Consider the following 17108-nt stretch of genomic DNA (forward strand, 5'->3'; position numbering starts at 1 on the left):
CAAGAGGAAGGAATGGGGCTGAAAATGTTGGTAGAAATGTCCCTAGCTACTTCTGACATCTGGCGACTAGGTAGAGAAGTCAGGTGACAAAGGCAAGAATATAAATTCCTGTTCAGTTAATAGGTAGACAGGTATAGACATTGGATGGGCAGGCTTCTTACTTCCACTGACCTCCGGCTCTGGTTAATTTAGGAAGGGCAGGCACACTCATCTCCTCTTCCTCCTCTGCATGGTCCCTTGTTCCCCAGGCTGGCTGAGTCTAGGTGCTCGTGGCTGCCAACAGCACTCAGGAGTCTGGCCTGCTTCCGAGTTCCGCCTAGATTCCCGGCTTCCCAGTGGACCGGGCCTGCCCGCAGGGTGAAGCCTTGAGTGGCGGGGATCACCCGTGGGCTCCTAGAGGACCCAGTACCGGAGCGCCCCCTCTCCTCGGCTTTCCCCCTAGGGGTTGCGGTAGCAGGAGGGCGTGACAGCCTTCCCTAAACCACCGGGCGCTCGTGAGTCCCCACCTCGGTAAAGCCATACACTTCCGGGGCGTGGCCCCCGTCGGAGAGGCGGGACTTCCGGTAGGGCTACCACTACCTTCCGACGCGTACCGGAAGCTCCCTCAGTGAGAGTGCGGAAGTCGCTGCGCGCGGGCGTCTTCGTGGCTCCCGAGGCGGCCGGAGGCGCCGGGGTTCTGCGGGGTTGGAACGCTGGCCGTCGGAATCTGGGCTCGGTCGCCTTGATTATTTTCCGCCCCCCTGGCCTGGCCATGGCGACGTACACGTGTATCACCTGCCGGGTGGCGTTCCGCGACGCGGAGCTGCAGCGGGCCCATTACAAGACGGACTGGCACCGCTACAACCTGCGGCGCAAGGTGGCGGGCATGGCGCCGGTGACGGCCGAGGGCTTCCGGGAGCGCGTGCAGGCGCAGCGCGCCGGGGCGGCGGCCGAGGCCCGCGGCCCGGCCACCTACTGCACGGTCTGCAGCAAGAAGTTCGCCTCCTTCAACGCCTACGAGAACCACCTCCGGTCCCGGCGGCACGTGGAGCTGGAGAAGCGGGCGGTGCAGGCCGTGAGCCGCAGGGTGGAGATGATGAACGAGAAGAACCTGGAGAAGGGCCTGGGCGCCGACAGCGTGGACAAGGATGCCATGAACGCCGCCATCCAGCAGGCCATCAAGGCACAGCCGTCCACGTCCCCCAGGAAGGCGCCCCCGGCGCCCCTCGAGTCCGCCAGTGCCGTGGCGGTGGCCGCCGGGGCCCGCGGGACCCACGGTCGCGACCCGGCGGAGAAACCGCCCCGGCTCCAGTGGTTTGAGCAGCAGGCGAAAAAGCTGGCCAGGCAGCAGGGCGAGGAGAGCGAGGAGGAGGAGGGGGACCTGGACGCCGAAGGTGAGGGGCCTGTCCGGGGGAGAAGGACACTGCCAACTGGCTCCTAAGTTTCTGGAAGCTTCGTCTTCCAGGCTTACACCCGAGTGTATTGTTGTTGTTTAAATTACTGTTGTTGTTGTTCGTTGTGCTATGGCTAGGGACCACACCTAGCAGCATGCGTGCGAGGCCCCGCACTCCGCCCCTCAGCCTTTTATAGTTTTATATATTTGGAGACTGGTCTTCAGTTGCACACATTGGCTTAGATCTTTCAGTCTTCCCTGTCTCAGCCTCCCAACCTGAGGTTCCTGGCCTGGACCACTACTTCCACTGACAGGGCTTTTGGTTTGGTTTTGCTTTTGCTTGTTTGTTTCTGGTGATACTGGGAGTTGAACTCAGGACTTGGGGCTTGCTAGGCTGGTACTCGGCTGCTTGTGGAGTGCCTCGAGAGCCACCGTGAGGGTGGTTTAAGTGCTTTCTGAAGTGCCTTTTCCACATGGGAATCATAATTTCGGCTGTTTGGTTCCATGTTGTAGATTCAGTGTCTATAACCTTATCTGAAAAAAGACTAGGTACTGGGAAAATACGGTAAAGACTAATTGTGTCTTTTGGCTTTTGGCTTGTGCTAGGATGACATGTGTGCTGTTGGCCTACATCTGTTATAGATTGTGCATCCAGGGGGCTTTCCATTGTATCGGAACCTGCCCTCGTTGGCTTTATGACCTGTTTATTACTTTGATCACCCCATGTCCTGTTAGCACTGATAATGTATGTGTTGATATCTTAATTCATTTGTACTTCTATGACAAAATGCCCAAAGTTTTTTTTTTTGGGGGGGGGGGGGTCCGGTCGTGGGGCCTGAACGCTGGGCCTGGGTGCTGTCCCTCAGCTCTTCAGCTCAAGGCTAGCGCTCTACCACTTGAGCCACAGTGCCACTTTCAGCTTTTTTCTTTTTGCTTATGTGGTGCTGAGGAATCGAACCCAGGGCCTCAGGCATGCAAGGCAACCGCACTACCACTGAGCCACCTTCCCAGCCCCATCCCCAAAGTTTTAGAGGATGAGAAGTTAAAAAAAAAATCAGGATACTGGTATATTCAGTGTCTGGCAAGGCATAATCTATAGTGAAGTTTTCTCATGATCTGTTCTCATGATGGGAAAGGCAGAAAAGTGACAAGGGGTTGTCATCCCATGGAGAAGCAACAAACAGCAAAAATCGGACTCGTTAGTTCTCTCAAGCACTTCTTAATCCATTCTTGAGGACAGAGCCCTCATGACTTCTTAGACATCTTACCAGTTAATTTTGTCTCAATAGGGCTGGCTATCAGCATGGAAGGGAACATATGTTTAAACTTAAGAACGTATATTACATGAACATGTAGCACATATTTGAACACCACCACCATGCACATTCATAGAAATATTCCTGTGAAATGTTAGAGATGGTTAAAGTATATGAAAATAGAGTATATAAAAATAGGAGATCACTGGAGTCCCACACTGGGTGGAGTGTATAGAGTTTTACTGTGCAAGAGTTTTCTGTGTACTTGAAATTAAAGATTAAGGAGTTTCTTAGCTGTACAAACATTTCTGTGGTTGATAACCAGCTGCATTTGAGATCTTGAAAGTATTTGTTTTCAGGGGATGTCATTGGTGCCATTTCCCCCTGCATGTAGCACCCTGCCACTTCATAGGAATCACTTTGGTGTCTTTAACTGTGGTTACTACTTTTCATAAATTAACTTTGCTTTTTGAAACTTTGGCTTGAAGACTGGGAAGACATTGATTCTGACGAGGACTTGGAATGTGAAGATTCTGAAGTGACGGATGACCAGGAGGAGCAGGATGTGGAGGAGGAGGAGGCGGCTGGTGAAGGCCCATCCCTTGGTGCCATCCCAATAACGGACTGCTTGTTTTGTCCCCATCATTCAAGCTCTCTCATGAAGAATGTGGCTCATATGACTAAAGTCCACAGCTTCTTTATTCCTGATATAGAATATCTTTCAGACCTTAAGGGACTGATTAAATATTTGGGTAAGTATAATGCTAATGTCTTCCTCACTCATCCCTGCCCTCCAGCAATACTGGAGTTTGAACTCAGGCCTTGTGCTTGCCCGGTTGTGTGACTGGGCTTCTGTCTACCTATTTTATGTTTTCCATTTGTAGTTGTGGTAACAGGTATGTACTACCATGCCTGCCCAGCTGTGCAGATGGAGTCTTAGACTTTGCTTCCTAGAATAGCCTGAAACCCCAATACTCCCAGACTCTCAGCCTCCTGTGTAATTGGGATGACAGTTATCACTGCACCCAGCTATTGGTTGAAAGGGAGTCTCCTGTATGCCTGGCTGGCCCTGAACCATGATCCTCTCATCTCAGCTTTTTATATGGGATTATAGGTGTGAGCCACTGGGGCTTACCTAGTTTTACTTTTAATGAGGAAATACCATGTTACTGGGGCTGGGGGCAATTAAATTAGTCTTAAGAAAATATTTTTGTTTTTCTTTTCAATCTTTGATTTAATAATTTGCTTACTTTGTGAAAACAAACTTTTTTTGAGTTGGAGAGAGAGATGATGAGACTCAGGGTAGCTGCACATACTTTAAACTTGTTTTTTTTTTTTCTTAAATGATTTGACCAGGAGAGAAAGTTGGAGTTGGCAAGATTTGCTTGTGGTGCAATGAGAAAGGGAAATCCTTTTACTCCACAGAAGCAGTACAGGCACATATGAATGACAAAAGCCATTGCAAGCTCTTCACAGATGGTGATGCTGCTTTGGAATTTGCAGACTTTTATGATTTTAGGTAAGTTGAGGTTTGGCGAAATGACTTGATGACTTATTTTCATTGAAGTACAATATGTACACTAAATTCTTAACAACCCTTATAACAGCTCTCTATGAGCCAAGAACTTAGTTTAACACAACTAGGAAAGAGAAGAGCTTGGGTTCAGATGAAGTCTGTTTGACTGGTGGTTAGAAGGTTATCAATTTTGCCACTTAACCTAGTGAACTGAGAGTGAAAATTAGATTTCATGTTTTGGATTTACTGAGACTTTGAGTCACAAGCTGTTTTCTAAAGGGATTGCTTGGCCTGATCCTGGCATTTGGTGGGAGATTATTCCCTAGATGATTTCACTAGAATCTTGAACAGTTCATACGTTAAGCAGCAAATGTATTAGTGCTCATGAACAACTAATTCCTATTGTCAAAGTTGCTGTGATGTAACGTAAGAGATGAGTAAATGCGTATAATTACCAGCCAAGCATGTATAGCCCAAGTTGTACAGATGTTTAGAAAAGTTTGAGTCTTTCAAAGCCTCTCTTTACGGGTTTTTTTTTTTTTGGTTGGATGTGGGGCTTGAACTCTGCTTGGGCGCTGTCCCTGAGCTCTTCAGCTCAAGGCTACTGCTCTACCACCTGAGCCACAGCACCACTTCCCTCAAAGCCTCTTTTATTTTCACAGTGACTGCTCACTTTTTCAGTTGAGAGCTTGGGTCTGTTTTATTTAGGTGGTTAGAGGTGATGGCAGTGCAGAACATGAATTGTGTCTTTAGGAGGTGGAAAGCATCCTTCTGGCAATAAATTGTATTTTTTCATGTCCAGTGTCCTGTCAGACAGGAGTGCTTTTTTTTCATACAACTTTTATTATCATGCATTGCTTGTGCATATAATTTCATATATACATACAGTGTATCTCAACCAGACTCAACCCTTTATCACTCTTCCTTACCCACCTCTCTTTTCTAAAACAATTTCAGTTTTTTTGCTGTTCTTATATATGTAAGGAAACAATTTCAAAGTCCTCATATACCCTTTCTTTTCCTGTTTTCTCCTTCTACTGATGCCCACCCCCAAATAGAACCTGTTTTACTTTCTTGTCACTGTTTTTTTTTTTTAATCTTTAAGTAGGTGTACAAGGGGTTTCAATTCCACAGGTCAGTTTGTAAACATAATGCATCTGATCAATGTCCCCCATCCTTGGATCTCTTCCAACTCCACCCATCCCCTCAGGTTACCTGGTTCCAGTGTTAATGACCTTTTGACTGATGTGTTCCAATCAGAAGTGGTCACAACAAACACCACAGGCTAACTCCTAGCTGGCTTGGCATGTTGGCAGTATCGCGTGTGACCTCTTAGTCCACATCCTCTCCCTATGCATTCAGGTTTCTGCCTTTCTCATAATTTCCATTATTTGTGTAGATTCATGACTCCCAAGTTAATGTCCCAAGTATAGTAGTTTTCTTAACTCCAGGCATACATACCAAGCTCTCCTTGCCATTTTGGTACTATTTCTAAGTAAATTGTTATCCTGTCCTTCTAGTTCATACGCCTCAAAAGTCCCAAAGCTAGGCAAAAGGATTCTGACATAAAAGCCCTATGAGTTCTGGCCTTGCCATGGTCCTGGTGTTTTCAACTGTTTGTTCCTCATGATTGTCGTATCCCAGGACCTTTGTACTTCTTGTTGTCTTTGTGTATAACCTTTGTTCAGATTACTCATATGAAATTTATCCCCTCCTTTCCTGCAGGGCTTGGCATGTTACCCACTGTGACTTTCAAATTTTCATAAAATTGCAATAACTTCCTTCTTGTTTATTCTTTCATTTGTCCTTATAACGCATACTGTCATTTCAACTTTATGTATTATTTCAGTCTCTTAAAATCTAGATGGCGTAGGTCTTTTTGTTACTGTTATTGTTGTTCACTGTGTTGCTCAGATTGTTAGTTTGAATTAAAATTTATAACTAATTCGAACCAAGAAGTGGATTTCCCTGTATCCAAATGAAGATTTGTTATTTAGACTTAGAGGTTTTTTTTTTTTTGGCTCCTAGAAATGAGAAATGGAATGAGCCTTAATAAAAGAGAATAATAAATTATTTAATTACCTTGAAAGCAAAACTTGCTAATGCTCAGTGAAGAAAACTTGGAAAGCAGAAAACCTTATTGAGTTTGAACTGTTCTAATAAATACCTTATGTGGATTTGTTGAGTTAAAAATTATTTGTAATTCCACCCTTACTCCCAAGATAACTGTTAACTTATTTGACAGATATCCAGATAAGAAAGAGAAGATTAATGATACCTAGACATTTTTCAAGTATATTTCTCTAAATGATCCTTTCTTTCTCTAAGAATAACTACTTTTAGAACTACATAGATCAGTTTTTTTGGCCTTTTATAAAAACATGTACTCTGAATCTGATTTCCTTTTCTTAGCTTTATGTTTGTGAGACTTATCCATACTGCTTAGTACAGTTTTAGAACATTCTCATTGTTACAGTATTTTAGTTGTGTCTAGTTGTGAACTGTTAGAAATAATGCTGCTCTGTCATTCTAGAGTCTTCTGGCAAGCATATACATTCTTTTGTGTAAGAATGCATTTAGGAGCTAGACCAGAGGATATGAATCTATTCAAATTTTAAAGATGTTGTCCTGTGGTTTTCCAGAGTGGTTCTCTGAAATCCTCCTTTAAGGGAGAGTTTTTCATTTTAGCTGCTTTGGTAGGTCTGTCTTAAAATTACTAATGTAATTAAGAGCCTTTTTGTATTTTGACTGGTCACTTGGAAAGCTTTTTGTGAAGTATCTAATCTAGTATTTTATCTGTTTTTTTCTATTGAGTTATGTGGCGGTTAATATTTTATTGTACATTTTTTCAGTTATTGGTCACCAGTATATATAAGTATGAATTTATGAATAGTTTTAGTTACATACAAATTCTTACTAGAATTGCATTGTCCAATATGGTAATTACTGGGTAGCTATTTTAAAATGAGCTAAAAAGGGAAATTAAAATTATAGTTTTTCAATCAGTTTTAGAAGTTCAGTGCTAGAAGCTCCTGTGTCTATGACACATAGAACATTGCTGTAAACAAAGAGTTCTGTTGGGAGAATTATTCTAGAACTTGTTTTTACAATGGTTCATCTTACCACATGTGTATGTCTAGATCTGTGTTCTCTTAGAACCTTAGAAGCAAATAAGATCTGTGTTCTCTTAGAACCTTAGAAACAAATTAGAAAAATTATTAGTGTCACTTCCTTATTTTTATTACAGAGAAATGCTGGCAAGTTGCTTTTTCCACCAAACCTTTCAGCTGGCAATCTCTGCAGCTGACTTTCAGGTAGTTAGTGGGTATGCCACATGTGCAAGTGCAATTTGAATGAGGTATTGCATAAATGCCCCTTCTTACTATTCTAGGAGTAGCTACCCAGATCACAAGCAAGGAGAGGACCCTGATGAGGCTGAGGAATTGCCTTCAGATAAGAACTTAGAATATGATGATGAAACTATGGAATTGATCCTGCCTTCTGGTAAGTGTATCTGTCCAAGCAAAATAGCTTGATGTTAACGGACTGTGAAGAAGTTACCTGCTATGCTGAAGGAATAGAATGGAATGTATTTGTTCTTATGTATATAAGATAACACCTTTAAGTTAGCTGTTTTGTTTAATTTGGATCAACTTTTTTTTTTTTAACTAATTTTTTTAAACTAATTTCTCTTACAATTCAGATTAGGCATTCTTTTGTCTTCATTTGGGTCTTTTCTAGGTTTCTCTTATTAATCTTGACTTTACTCTTATTCGTTGAACTGATACCTATGGTTTCCAAATAGTAGACTAGTAATCTGGCATGAGCATACCTGGCAGACACTCCTGCATTTCTGTCTGTGTTTCTAGTTGAAGGGGAAGCCAGGAATTTTAATTCTGCCTTTTGTGAGGAATAGGACTTGGTGGGAATTTACTCCAGGTATGAGATGGAGAATAACCGTGAATATGAGAAATATCCATTGTATATTGTTTGGGAAAAAGGAATTGTATCTAGCTGGTATTGGAGAATGTGAAGTTAAAGGGAATGGAGTGATAGAGATGATAATGCCTAGAATTAACTCAGCAGGTTTTGTAGCAAGTCTGTGAGAGAGATTCTGTGATCCTCACAGGACACAGGAATCAAGCTTTCAGGAATTGAGTAACTTACGGAAGTCACATACCAAGCCTGTTGTCCACTTCTCTGTTGTGGGGCAGGAGCAGCACACCTGCCAGGGAAGTTGTGTGTGGTTAAGGAGCAAGCTTTCAGTATTGTTTTCCATGCCATCTTTAGTCAGAATGATAACTGTTTAAGGCTCAAGGGCAACTTGAGGGTATGGCTGTAGAAGAAGATGGCAGGCAGAATCTGTCTTAAAGAATCTTCCTACAGTGATACTTTATTGTAGTGTAGCATTGCTAGTAAGAACCTGAATATAATCATAAAAAATCTCTAGAATTCTGTTATAAATACATAATAGGACAAGAGCATCTGTGTCAGCAGTCAGCCAATTAAGAACTGAGGATATTCAGGGGGAAGAATTGCATTTGTATTGAACACACTTTTTCTTGGCATTTCTGAAAGAAAGTATAGCAAATGTGTTGCACTACATTTGTGTTACAAGCAATCTAGAGATGAAATAAATAATACTGGAGGATATGTGTAGGTTATATGCACATACTATACCATACTATCTTGAGTACCTACATGTATTTAACTGTAGAATAAGGTAACAACATACCTTAAAGTAAGTTGAATGAAATAAGTAGTATCTGATGTGGAAGAGTAATTCATATTTACTTTGTTTTACTACTTTAGCATCTATTACAAAAACGCTCATAATAACAAGCATGTCCTATTTAAGAAGTATAAAGTATTTAAGAACTGTTTTCCTCTGGACATTTTGAAGGGGAGGGGGCTGTTGTTACTGGGCTTGAGCTCAGGGTCTAGAAGCTGTCCCTTGGCTCTTTCACCCAAAGCTGGTGCTCTGTCACTTGAGCTACGGCTCTGCTTCTGGCTTATTGGTGGTAATTTTGAAATGAACTTTCCTGCCCAGTCTGGCTTTGAACCATGATCCTCAGATCTTAGCCTCTTGAATAGGTAGGATTACAAGTGTGAACCACCAGTGCAAGGCTTTGGACTTAAAATTTTTGAACCTTAGAAATAAAGAATCATCAACTATGGAGAAAACATTTTCCTAAGGTGACTGGTTTCTCTAAGGTTAGTCAAAGTCCTGAAACGGGTATCTTTTTGGACAACCATTTCTTATCCCACATTCAGATGATTTTCCAAGTTCTTTTGTTTTCTCTTTATCCATTGTTTGTGTCACCAGTATAGTTCAGTCTGGTTTCCACCAGAACCTTCTTTTTAAAAACTCAGTATATTTTCTTTTCGCATTAGAGTTCTGGCAGCAGGAGCCATTGTCTCCAGGGTAACTTGAGTTTCTCTAGCCTCTCGTCCTTCAGATGCCTCATTCTAGACCTTTCTTTACCCTCTTGTAGTTCCATGGGTCTTTCCATGTGTGATGCCTTCAACTCTGTAAGGCTCACTTTGAGTTCACCTTTCAGGGCTGTCTTCTTTAACCTCTCTCTACTGTCTGTTTGCTGAGTGGTAGAGGTATTCTCTGCTTCCAGGACACTTGCATGTCTGCCAAAGCTTTCACCTTGAAATTGTTGGCTTGCTTGTCTGTCTTTCCCCATTACCTTAAAACTTGGAATATGTAAGTATATGTTAATTAATACATAGTAACTGTACATATTTATGGGATTCATTATGACATACAGTACATAATGATGCCATCAGAGTAGCTATCTTTTACTTCAGACGTCTTTAAGTGGGCAGCACCAAGTTTTGAAATAATTGTTGTCAACCATAGTTACCCTACTGTTACCATTAAAAGTTACTCCTCATCTCCAACCTTCCATTGCGTTCATGTTTCTTCTGGGTTCTCAGCTACATAAGAATCAGATGAATGTTATTTACTCAGAAGGTAGTGGCAATTTTAAAAAGGTGAAGTTGATTTCCTTGGGCCTGAAGTAATAAAGGAAGAAAAGGAAAAGGCAAGCAGTGGGTCATGGTGACGATTTAGAACCACAGTTGTCTGTATTAATGTCTTGGTCCGTGAAGAAGATTGCTTTGCCTTTGTGACATCTAGTCAAAGAAGAAATTAGCTGAGATAAGCTGGAAAATATGTATGTATGTATTTATAGATTTTAAAAGCCTGGGTTTCCTTGCTCACAGTTGTAGGTCTAGTTACTAGTCATGGATTAAAAGTACATGATAACTCAGGCTACTCTGACATAGTCTTGGGAGCAGTGAAGTAATTGCCTTGGTATTAAGGATACTACAGATGATATACTTTTATACCAACTGTCTGGGGAAAGAAATTTGACTAACAGAAACTCTGAAACCCAAAACTTTTTTTTTTAGTCTTTTTTTTTTTATTGTGAAAATACTGTACAGAGGGGTTACGATTACATGGGCAAGATAATGAGTACATTTCTTACCTAGCATTGTAGCCTCCTCCTTTCTTTCCCCTTCCCATCCCTTCCCATTCTCCCATCGCCCCCCACCCAATTCTCCCCGTCCCCCCCCTACAACAAAGTTTTAAAGTTCGTTTTTGACATAGCAACTTGTACATCTCATTGTTGCAATGGGTCCACCTGTATCCCTATTTAAACAATTTGTGAAACCCAAAACTTCTTACTAGACTGTGTCCATTTTTTTTTCCTGTGAGTGCTTATCCTTTTTATAGGGAAAGGCCATAATTTATTGAAGTCATATGTGACCTAGAGAAGATGGAGAGCCACTGGTAAGCGTATCTAAATACCAATCACAGTTGTAACGTGACTATTCAGTAGGAACAAAACAGATTTGTAAGTCCATCAAAAATCACCAGTATCCTGAAAATTCTTCCATCTAGATTGACAAAAGTGCTTTTAATTTGTCTTGTACTTCTATCTCAGATTTTAATAACAATGTATGCTTTAATAACAATGTAGTCTTGTATACAGTGAGATTTGGTACTTGATTGGTTTGCTTCTGTGCCTCACTACTGTTTTCATGGCTTTTGTAGCAACTCTAAGAAAATAGAGGATCTTTGCACACTACAAAAATGAGTCAGCTGTTTATCTCTGAACAAATTTACCATTCAGAAACCTCTTTGAATATGCTTGAAGCAAACGTGGGAAGGATTTTATATAGAGCTTAGTAATATTTAGTCATCTCTGCTGTCTTATTTAAGCTGGTTTCAGAGGAGATAGAATACCTTAAATCTAGTTCTTTAGTAAAATTAGTAGTGGGATAATTCCCAAAACCAATGACAAAATGTATCCAGCAGAGGGCACTATGAGCATTTGTTCTGAAGATCATGGTTTGGCTCAGTTCCTTGCCATTTCTCTTCATTGCTCTTCAGTTCATCTGGAGGAACCTGGGTGTGAAAGACACATTCATTAAGTTTCTGTCTGGCTAGTTAGATGAAACTGCTGCTGGATCTACAAGAAATACATAGGTAATCTTCTTAGGAAAATTGCCTTTGGAGATTGTCTTTTCTACTATCCAGGTGTAATGAGTTGCATAGCTGTTTGTTCAACAGAAGTGGGCAGTTTTGTAAGCAGTGTGTTTCACCATAACTCAGACATAACCAGTATGTTATTTATTGAGCAGTCATACTGTGTTCTAATATAGTTTTCCTTGATGAGGGCCTTCGAGTTAAGCTGTTCTGAGAACCTAAAGCTGTCATTGACATGGCAAGAAAAGCTCTAAACTGTGTTTACACTTCTTTTCTGCCACCTATTTGAAACTGTCAGGTGTATTTTCAAATGTTGCTTAAAAATACTTATCTTGATTTATTATATACATGTTTATTGATTTGGGGATAATTATCATTGCAAACCTAGAACATCTTGCCCTAATACTGTAAGTAGAAAATCTTAATAATTGCTCAAGTTTACTGCTAGGACCATTATGGCTGAGGCCTTCCCATTAGCTTCATCACACTTGTTTTTTGTGATCCTGGAGATTTGTTAACTGTTAGCCTTCTAGAATAGTCAAGCTCAGGGGAACTGTGTCTTTGATTTTGAAAATTTTTTTGTCATCTCTTGAAGTGTGATCTCAGTCTATTGAGTAACTGCCCTCCTATAGCTAACAAATTATTTACCAGGTGTTTTATCACATGGAGGCACTTAAAATAATCTGATCACATCACTTTTTCATGCAGATTAATTTCATTCTTGACCCTAAAAGCAAACAGCCTTTCATAACATTTATAGTATTACTGTTCATTATATTAACACAAAAGGTTTAAGGTATGCAAATGTAAAAAAAAACTTTACTAGGAATGACGTATTTCTCACTTTCGTGGGAATAACTGTCTTTAAGTGTCTTGCATGCATTCTGTTAAATATCAACATGTTTATGTCCAGGAAGATTTAATTGCTGTGTCCTAATCTTGCTTAGCCCCTGAAGCAATGTTGAGGGCTACCTTTTGGGAACTGCTGGTGTGAAGGAGCCTGGAGTTAGGCTTTTCAGCTTTATCTGGTATTGACTAGGCATGGGAGTTGGAATTTTCCTATGAAGGGGCAGAGTTTAGACTTTATATACCCTTTTGTCTCTGAAGCAGCTACTCAGCTTTCCTTTGTAGCATGAATGCATCTAAGATAATTTCTGCATGGGCAAGTGTAGATATATTCCAATAAAACTTACAAGCAGACTGGTTGGCTGGATCTGGTTCTCCTGAAGTTTGCCATCCTGTTGATTATTTGTATCAGATGTGCCTGCCTTTAAATAGGAACTTTGAATTATTCCTCCAGCAGTTATCTTCATTTGCATTGGATTTCTCTTAGCCCAGCTGCCACATTCTAAAGCATTGGGTAGCCACTATTTGTGTCCATTGAAGTATACATAGCCCTTTTTTTTTTTTTTTACCTATTATGATTGATAATGGCTTCTGAGAATACAATGTTTAATGTATAATCATACATTGTAATGACATCAAAATACATTGGAAGTTAAAATTAGAAACACCTGGCTAGGTAGGGCAGCTCACGCCTATAATCCCTTTTCTCAGAACTCGGAGACAGGAAGATCAACAGTTTGAAGTCAGCCAAGTGTGAACAGCAGGACTGGACTGTCTCAAAACAATTAAAAGTTGGAAATTCATTTCTGAAAGCCTAATTGTTTTGCAAGATTTTTCCAAAAAGCAAAAACTACAGGGTTCATTCTAATCATCTTTTAAAAGTTCACCAAGTGATTTATGTCATTTAGGAAGCAATAGAGAGCATTATTCAACTTTGCATTGTTGACAGTTTGGGCAAAATAATAATTTGTTGTTGGAGCTCTTTCAATGTTTAGTTGCATTTCTGGTCTCTAGCCACTAGATGCCAGTAGCACTCTAGTTGTAACAACTTAAAATGTCTCCATTGAGCTTGAAATATCTCCTTTGTGGTTAAAAATCACCCTTTTAGAGAATATTGCAATAGAGAATTTAAGTTGTGACATGTAGACTTAAAAATCAGGACTATTCTCTGCTTAATCTTCTATTGTTTAAAAATAATGTAAAATCCCTGTCTACATAGGCCTTTTTAAAATGGAATTAGTAGGGCATTCCTTGGGAGGCACATTGTTATATGTAAGTCTAAGATGCTTAGTTTGTGTTAACAGTGACCTACCATTTTCCTCTCTAAAAATATCCTTGGCTTGTTCCTTCACACTTTTTTCTAAAATGGCTGAGTCATCTTTTTTTAGTAATAAAACACTTACTTCTTCTGATGTATCCATTTTCCTGATGTGATTTGGAAAGCATTGCTTTATAATTCTGCCTCGAAAGAACTCTCCAACTCAGTGTTTAAATGCTGCTCTTTTGAAAAACAGGTGCCAGAGTGGGCCATCGTTCTTTGATGAGATACTACAAACAGCGATTTGGCTTGTCAAGAGCTGTAGCAGTTGCCAAAAATCAGAAGGCTGTGGGCAGGGTACTCCAGCAGTACAGAGCCCTAGGTTGGACTGGAAGCACAGGTATATCAATGTTTTTACCCATGGATGCCAGCCCAAGGACTTGCACTTCAAAAGGGACTTGGGTGGTGTTTGCATTTATCTTGTCCTTATGAGTCATCTCTGGAGAAGACTGATGTCTTAGCTCTGGAGTTTCTATTACCACTTGATAGGTTTATGGCAATAAGTACAATACTGAATGACTTAAAAACTTCATATTCCTGGCACAGTAACTTAATCAATACCATGAACTAGTTGAGAAGATCACAGTCACAAAACGAATTGCTGGTCATCACAGGTAGAAATCCTGGAGGCTGTCTGGAGGAATTTAATTAGTATGCCTCATGTCTAATAATTTGAGCTCTGGAGTCTAGCACACCTTGCAAGCATACTTACAAGTTCTCAATGGTGCAGATGAGTAATATAATGAAGCTTTCTGTTTCTTCATTCTTACAATGAAAATGATAATGGCAATTGAGTGTTGAATATCATAATGCTTACGTTAAGTTCATGCTCACAGTAAAGGTTAACTATTAGTTCCTTATTGCAAAATTTCTATACAAACTTTTGTGAAGATTCTGATGGATAAAGCTCTCAAATAGTGATGTCCCTGAAGTCTACTGGGAAGTAGATTTATAAAGTAGATTTATAAAGCTGGCTATCCTCGGATCCCCAGAGCCTCAATCCAACTAGCGCACAATGGAGAGGATAGAGGAGAACTTTCTCATGTCCAGCAAGCTGTGGGTGCCCTAAATCCATCTTGAACACCTCTGTTCATGCACATATGGCTTCTTCACTGTGGATGGGTATTGTAGGCTCTAAGCCCACTTGAGCTTTGCAGAGACTGACTTCATCTTAACTCTTGTCAGAAATTATTATCTGACTCAATTTGTAGTTTCTGCCTTTGTCCTCTAAGATCAGTGAGTCCTGTAGTCCCTTCAAGATGATGAGAATTAAAGATGCTCATAGGAGAATTGTGTTCTACTGTGCAACTCTCAGCTTCACAATAGACCCCTGAGGTTCATTGCTCGGAATCCTCAAGTTAGCATTTCTTCTTTAAGTATAAGAGCCTGCTTGACCCCAAACCAACTTTGGGATTCTTTGCAAAAACTGGACTTTGTCTGCCTACAAATAACAGAGCTTCGCCTCATTTCTTAACCTCCTTCCAACCGCAGGAGCGGCTCTTGTGCGAGAGCGGGACATGCAGTATGTCCAGCGGATGAAGTCAAAATGGATGCTGAAGACAGGAATGAAGAACAATGCCACCAAGCAGATGCACTTTAGGCCCCAAGTGAGATTCTGAGAGTGGGATCAAGCGATGCATCCCCTGCTCAGTTTCCTCCTCATCTGAGGGTGGAAGATGAGTCGTAGGATGAACCCTATTGCTGCTTCTTCATTTGTTCTGACCTAATAAAGAACGTCAGAATCAGACTGATTTTCAAGTGTAATTTTTAACAGCGTTTAGCGTTTATGTGTAGGTAGTATGGATTTGCTTGGCTGTGGGACCTCTGCTACTTTTCAGCTGCCTCACTATCCCAGCTCTCAAAGGCTTCTGTGCTGTGGTATCATCATGTGAGAAGTGTGAGAAGTTTGCCTACTCCAAAATTAGTTTAGCTTTCGGAATAATTACATTATGACAGTGGGACTATATTATAAGGGCTTTGTGGCTTATGTAGGAACAACACTGAATGTCAGTTGTTAAATGTTTCATGGCTCAGGAACTGGTACTTATCTCTGGCACTTTCATTAAATCTAGGCAGAGGTAAAGAAGAGAATGGCTTCCTGCAGTGGCTTTTTCTAGCAGCACATAAAAATGGCAGTGCTAGACATTCAGACTTGTTTTTAGGGTTGTCATTCTTTGAGCAGTTAGTTTAGGGGGGGAAGTAAACATAAACTGGATAGTATTTTAGAAAGATTGCCTCACAGTGAAATTCCTGAGGTGATTCTCAGTTTAGATAGTCAAGCACCAAGCATTGAAAATGAAGCTAGAGTTCATTGAGCTAACTTCTGGATTTTGGAAAAGTGGCTTGATTTTTAAAATGCATTTTTAAATTTTAATTATTTTTTTTGTCTCACAGGTTATGGTGGGGGGTTAATTGAATCTGCCAAAGGACTGTTGCTTATACAGTCACTGGCACTAAATCGGTGCTTAAAGCTCCCTTCCAGAGCAAACATGTCACATCCAGATGATAGAGCTGCCCTAATGCTGTAGCCAACCTTTATCACCAGAGTGGATGTTATTCTTCAGAGTTGAGTTCATTACATATACCTCAGTGCACACATATTTAATCATACCTCACGTATCTAATAGAGGGCTTATTTCAGTTTTGCTCCTCTGCCTTGTAGAAATATACAGTCTAGACACATTCTTTAAGTCTCTGTCTTAGGAAATGGTGTCATGCTTTGCATATATATCTTTAATATGATACTGTGTTAGCGTTTCTCATTCTCAGTTTTCATTTCAGCATCTTTCACTCAACCATATGGCTGTCTCTCCTTCGTGATGATGGTGCCCAATGTGATTGTGCTAGCATAGAGCTAATGACTTGGCTGTTCCCATGCCACATTATGATGTCAGCCCTGTACTGGTCACTTGGAGCTCGTTTATATACTTCCTCATACTTTGTCATCTCCATTCACCTTTGGAGTAGGATGTGATGGCATTGTTGACTGACTTCTGAAATACCAGTACTGCACCATTTGTTTTCTTGGTTACTTTCAACCTTCAGGAGATGCCTTTGATTTTGCCTCTCTCCATATCATTTTTGAAATTGAGTTTGTCTTTCTGGCTTATGTAGTCTTTCCTCTTGAGAGTCATCCCAGGACTGCATGGCCTAGCAAGTTGCTTTGTCTGGCTTTAGCATGAAACCGGGGACGGCAAGTGAGAACATGACCTTTTGTTCCCTCTGTGTGCATGTTGCAGAAGCCCCGGGTGGCCTGGCTGATTGTTTGCACTTCCTATCTCCACACTAGCTGCTGC

At 41.0% G+C, this 17108-nt stretch overlaps 1 protein-coding gene across 1 annotated transcript; it reads left to right on the forward strand.

Annotated features, from left to right (window-relative positions):
- Nucleotides 1-621: 621 nt before the first annotated feature.
- On the forward strand, nucleotides 622-15559 carry Znf622 (zinc finger protein 622). Its single transcript, XM_042695218.1, has 6 exons — nucleotides 622-1373; nucleotides 3117-3380; nucleotides 3985-4147; nucleotides 7536-7648; nucleotides 14009-14152; nucleotides 15304-15559. The coding sequence occupies exons 1-6, from the start codon at nucleotides 752-754 to the stop codon at nucleotides 15429-15431; spliced, it is 1434 nt and encodes a 477-aa protein (XP_042551152.1). The 5' UTR covers nucleotides 622-751; the 3' UTR covers nucleotides 15432-15559.
- The last annotated feature ends 1549 nt before the right edge of the window (nucleotides 15560-17108 follow it).

The sequence above is a fragment of the Dipodomys spectabilis genome, unplaced genomic scaffold (assembly GCF_019054845.1).
Source record: "Dipodomys spectabilis isolate Male_0828 unplaced genomic scaffold, ASM1905484v1 ptg000179l, whole genome shotgun sequence".
Classification (NCBI taxonomy): domain Eukaryota; kingdom Metazoa; phylum Chordata; class Mammalia; order Rodentia; family Heteromyidae; genus Dipodomys; species Dipodomys spectabilis.

Excerpts from the sequence above, each read along its gene's own strand:
- Znf622 (XM_042695218.1), top strand. The coding sequence starts at position 752 with ATGGCGACGTACACGTGTATCACCTGCCGGGTGGCGTTCCGCGACGCG. Across the intron at positions 1,374-3,116 it reads GGGGGACCTGGACGCCGAAG|ACTGGGAAGACATTGATTCT; the intron begins GTGAGGGGCCTG and ends TTTGGCTTGAAG. Across the intron at positions 4,148-7,535 it reads GCAGACTTTTATGATTTTAG|GAGTAGCTACCCAGATCACA; the intron begins GTAAGTTGAGGT and ends TTACTATTCTAG.